Source organism: Anopheles cruzii, unplaced genomic scaffold, assembly GCF_943734635.1.
Source record: "Anopheles cruzii unplaced genomic scaffold, idAnoCruzAS_RS32_06 scaffold01438_ctg1, whole genome shotgun sequence".
NCBI lineage: Eukaryota > Metazoa > Arthropoda > Insecta > Diptera > Culicidae > Anopheles > Anopheles cruzii.
In genome coordinates, this window is record NW_026455023.1 from 1 (window position 1) to 5,276 (window position 5,276).

Here is a 5,276-nt window from a genome sequence, read left to right on the forward strand (position 1 = left end):
CTATTTCGGCAATAGCATCTTGAATTTGTGTATTGAGGTTGTCAATACATGCTGGTATGTTCGCATAACATAAATATCGATTGTGGCTGACGCTGTATGGCACGTAGCGCCGTCCTGTTCAAACCAAACGCCGTCCAAGTTCTCAGCTTCAATTTCACCGAAAAACCAATTAGCAAAAATCCGCACCAAACAGTCACTCGTTGTGGGTGCATTGGCTTCTCTTGCACGATTTAAGGCTTTTCTGAACCACAACACTGCTTATTAACAGGCCACCTAGGTGGAAAAGATCTTCAATGAAATGTGCTTTTGACGAATGATTTGACGTTTTACAATTTTGGAAATAATTTTTTCATATTTCCTAATTTTCTACAACCAAAACTTTATTTTATACATAAATTCTAAGAATCTGCCTTTCAAATAAACGTTTAAGCATCGAAAAACATTCAACCGTTTTGGTTTTATAACCAAATGAAAAAAAGAAGCCTTGTTTGGACACCCTGTATATAAAATACTGTGACATGTCGAAGCGACATACTGTGACATGTGACAAAGAAATAAGCGACCGATTGAAATGAAACTTTACATACGTTCATATGAAGAGTGTACCAGTATAATAAAAAAATAGGACTCGTAGCAGCGCCCTTTGTTACTGACCCTACGAACTTATTGAACACACTGCTAGATTTGCTAGAACCTCGGGCGCGGCGATTTCACTTTCGAACCTTTCGAACTGTGGCGCGCTGGCGAGTGACATCATCATGATCATGATGCTGCGATGGGGCGGCGGACGCGATCGCCAATTCGATTTCAAAGCTCACCGAAGGAGGCCTCCGATCAGATGATCACTATCATTCGTGCGTCGAGCTGGGCGACCGGCTGGCGTAGGAACTCCGCCCTGCGCCGGGCACCGTTCATTCATACCAAACGACGGCGATCGGGGTTCCGGGGTGCAGCGGGGTCTGCTGGGTCCTGCTGATCGCCAGAGATAGGGGCGGTACTTGTGGGGCGTACCACAAAGTGAGAGAGCGCGCGCGCCCCAAGATCCCAATCGGCACGGCCATCGTCACGAACTGTCAATCTTGATTAGGATTGGAAGGGCCAGCCGCGGATCGTAAAGAGAGCAAGTGCTTGGCCTCTGCGGGAGAGACCACCTGAACCCTACTTCTTGTGACGACTTCTGGGGACCGTTTGTGTCGAAAAGTTCCAATATGTCCCAAATACCCAGGTCTGATTGTTTTGGTCTTCCCGTCTTTCCGTCGGCAGGTTTTCACCGATCCGTCGAACCTTCAGCGCCACATCCGGACGCACCACGTCGGCGCCCGGAGCCACGCTTGCCCGGAGTGCGGCAAAACGTTCGCGACCTCATCCGGACTCAAGCAGCACACGCACATCCACTCGTCGGTGAAGCCGTTCCAGTGCGAGGTCTGCTTCAAGTCGTACACGCAGTTCTCGAACCTGTGCCGCCACAAGCGCATGCATGCCGACTGCCGGATGCAGATAAAGTGCGACAAGTGCGGCGACAGCTTCAGCACGGTGACGTCCCTGTCGAAGCACAAGCGCTTCTGCGACTCGACCGCCGTCACGCGGGCCGCCATCCACCACCAGCAGCATCACCACCATCAGCAGCACCAGCAGCACTCGCCCCTTCACCACCACCATCACCACCATCCGCACCAGCATCATCACCCGCAGCACCACCATCGACTTCCGGGTGCACCTGGGTTGACGGGCCAACAGCAACAGCAACAACCTCCGGCAGCGGCCGGAGCCACAGCTCTGCCGACGCTACCGCCGAGCATGGCGACGCCACCGAACCCGTTCCTGATGTTCCCCGGGTCACCCTTCTTCGCGCCCGGCTTCCGGCCCCACCCGGGCATCCCGGGCATGCCGTTCCCGCCGAACCCGGGCCAAGCCGTTCCGCCGTTCCCGCTGTCGTTCTTCTCGAAGCTACCGCCGCTCGCCTCGATGATGACGCTCGAGGCGGACCGCAAAACACCGTCTCCTCCGCCCCACCGCCATCTGGCGGGGCTAGCGGGTGACGGGACGTACGGGGGCCAGCAGTCTATGAAGATCTCGCCGCCGATGGGCGAGGAAGCGTCGAGCCACCTGCGCCCATCACCGGCCCGGCCCATTCCGGTCAACTTTAACTCGCACTCCTCGGCCGCTGTGGCGCTCCTTTCCGGCGGTGGTGGCTCCCCACCGGGACCGGGGCTGTCGCTGACCCCTCGGGACCACTCCGCCGCCACCAACAACAATCACCTCAAGGAGAACAACAACAACCACCAGGTCACCGGCCAGCGGGCACCCGAAAGTAGGGGAAGTTCGGTCGGGCGATCGGAAGACACCGACGGGCAGGCTGCGCCGGGGAAGCACTTCCGGCCGGAGGACGGTCTCGGGGAGCCGAAGCCATCAGTGAAGTCTCCCGCCCTGTCGCTGATCGACGAGAAGCCCGTCACTCGGCGAAGAAGTCGGGGAGTTGACGACGGGATGGACGCGGCCTCGGACGGGTCCTTGAACGAACGGAAGAAGGTAGGTACAGCCAGCAGACAAAGGCAGGGCCGCAGCCATTCTAACACCTTCGTCCTTATTTTGTAGATCAAGAAGGAAGAACAAGACGAGGAAGAGGAGGAAGAGGGCACCGGAGGAGAGCAGCCGCTGGATCTGAGTCTGTCGAAGAAGAGTTCCCCGCCGCTTCCGGTGGACGAGGAGGAAGTGGATGAGGACGAAGATGGGCACCGGATCGTGAACCGCAGTCCGACGCCGATCGAGGTGACGAGCCCCACGAGCCTGACCCCGACCCCGTCCGTCCCGACGCCCGGTTCATCGTCGGAGGAGTTGCCGGTGCGGGGCACCAGGAACGAGGGCGGCCACAGAGGGAAAGCTAGCGTTGCTTCCCCCCGTGCGGATGCGTTCGCACTGCCCAGCCCTTCGCCGTCACTGTCGCCGCGTCCTTCACCGTCACCCTCGTCACCGGGCGGAGTGGGCCACCAGCAGCATGGCCAGCATCTGCCACACCCTCACCAGCACCAGCACCAACACCATCACCACCAGCAACCGATCTCGTACCCGCGGCCCATCTATCCGCTGCTTCTGGAGGCGATGTACCGGCCGGGCGGGGGCTTGGGAGCCCCGTTCCAGCGGCCCTTCAACCTGCTCGACTCGCTCGAGTCCAACATCGATCTGCTAAAGCGGAGTCGCCAGTACTTGCCGGCCTCGAAGGCGTTCCATCAGGCGATGGCCATGGCAGGTCCGGGACATGGTGGGCCGGGCTTACCACCGGCCGCTTTTGGCGGAGTGCCGGGCGGAGTGCAGGGACCGGGGCCCGCCGCCGGGCTCGTCGGCAAGGTCAAGGACCGGTACTCGTGCAAGTACTGCGGGAAGATCTTCCCGCGGTCGGCGAACCTGACGCGTCACCTGCGGACTCACACCGGGGAGCAGCCGTACAAGTGTCGGTACTGCGAGCGCTCGTTCAGCATCTCGTCCAACCTGCAACGTCACGTCCGGAACATCCACAACAAGGAGCGCCCGTTCAAGTGTCACCTGTGCGAACGGTGCTTTGGCCAGCAGACGAACCTCGATCGGCACCTGAAGAAGCACGATGCGGACGCGACCGGCCTGGGGCTCGGGCTGGGCGATTCACCGTCGTCGAACGAGGCCGAACGGGGTGACGACGTGTTCTTCGATGAGATCCGCTCGTTTATGGGCAAAGTGACCTACTCGGGCCCGACGGCCTTGCTGGCGGCGGCGGCGGCAGCCGGTGCTAACGGGTTGACCGGCGCGGCAGGTGCCGCTAGTGCCGGACGAGGTGCCGTGGAGGAGGACACTGATGATAGCCGGCGGCACGATTCGTACTCGACGCCGATCGACGTGACGCGCCTGGATCCGGGCGAACTGGACGAGGACGACGAGGACGAAGACGATGCGGCCAGCTGCGACCGGGAGAGCGACCTCATCAACATCGAGTCGGACAAGGAAACGACCACCAACCACCACGATGCGATCGAGGTGTCCACCTAAAAGCCGCTCACGGTGGTGTGCGTGTAAATAGAGTCGAGGTGAATCCCCAGAAGAAACCAAAAAAAAGAAAATCCATTCCAAAAGCTGCACCCAAACCTTTTCCCAAAACCAAATAATCAAAGGTGTGACGCGTCCAATTGGTCCAATTGGCCCTGGTGACGTTTCACAACTCTTAGGATAGGCGACACCCGATGATATGGTTCGGTACATTGTAATCCTACGTTTCTAGCGTTAGTGTATGATGAGTCCTTAGCGTCTTTTGATCTTTAGTTGGATGGCGTGCGGGCCTGAATCTGACTAGATAACTTATTACCCACTTACGTTTCGAGCTTATGGTTTGTGAGAATAACTGAAGAAACTGTGAATAGAGCAGACGCGTTAGTTAAGCGTTGAGCGTTGTGTAGAGAATTAGAATCCTTTTTCCATTTTATTCTTTTGCTTTGGTTAACGATCGTCAAGATCCACGGAACGAGACACGTTCTCGGTGTAGTAATAAAGTCACATACTCATCGCATCGAATCTTCGTGTTGGTATCCGGCACACATTTCGGATCGTCAAGCTTTCATTTTTATACGGTTAAGCAAAGTCCAACAAAGCTCGGTACGGTGCACGCCGCACGCCGCGGCCTACTATTAGCGAAATGTCACGAGCAACGGCTAAAACCCCAGCTCAAACACAGGGCACAGGACACACGGGGTGCACCTAGCTTAGCGTGTAAGAGATAAACCAAATTGTTAGTTAGTGTTTAAAAATTACCCACATAATATAAATAAATCATAGTCTCACTTTGGCCGAGTTTCAGCGATCAGCGCTTAATTAGAGGAATTCATTCACCCAAACACTGCAAACTGCGTTCGCCTGAGGTCCCGGGTCTCGAAAGATCCCTTTTCCGTTCGGTGTCCGGCCGAAATCCTAAATATGCGTTTTCAAGCAACAAAACAGAAGAGAAGCTTTGGCGCACGCATCGCGGTAGGAAAGCAATAACAAATAGACACGAGGACGAGAGTCGGTGCAGAATCATCCTTCTACTTAAACTACTACCATTTATTACTACTTCTAAACCACGTTAGTCGAGTCAGCCGGAAGCAAATGATGCTCTAGCTGCAGGGTTTCTGTACAACGAAAGCATTGTAGGCACGAATAGGGCAGCGATAGGGCTCTGCAACGGGAGGACTGCAACAAATCAAATGTACGATAAACGCAGGGCGCAACGATGCGATGATGTAATAGATGACCACAACTCTATCTACTGAATAAAA

The 5,276-nt window shown here is 56.0% G+C and overlaps 1 protein-coding gene across 1 annotated transcript; it reads left to right on the forward strand.

Moving 5' to 3' along the window:
- Window positions 1-1,263: 1,263 nt before the first annotated feature.
- Window positions 1,264-4,017, forward strand: LOC128276517 (histone-lysine N-methyltransferase PRDM16-like; the record flags this gene model as incomplete). The annotated part of the gene is made up of 2 exons (XM_053014974.1): window positions 1,264-2,529; window positions 2,596-4,017. Coding segments are annotated over 2 exons (2,688 nt in total), but the record flags the coding sequence as incomplete, so codon positions are not given.
- Window positions 4,018-5,276: the final 1,259 nt, after the last annotated feature.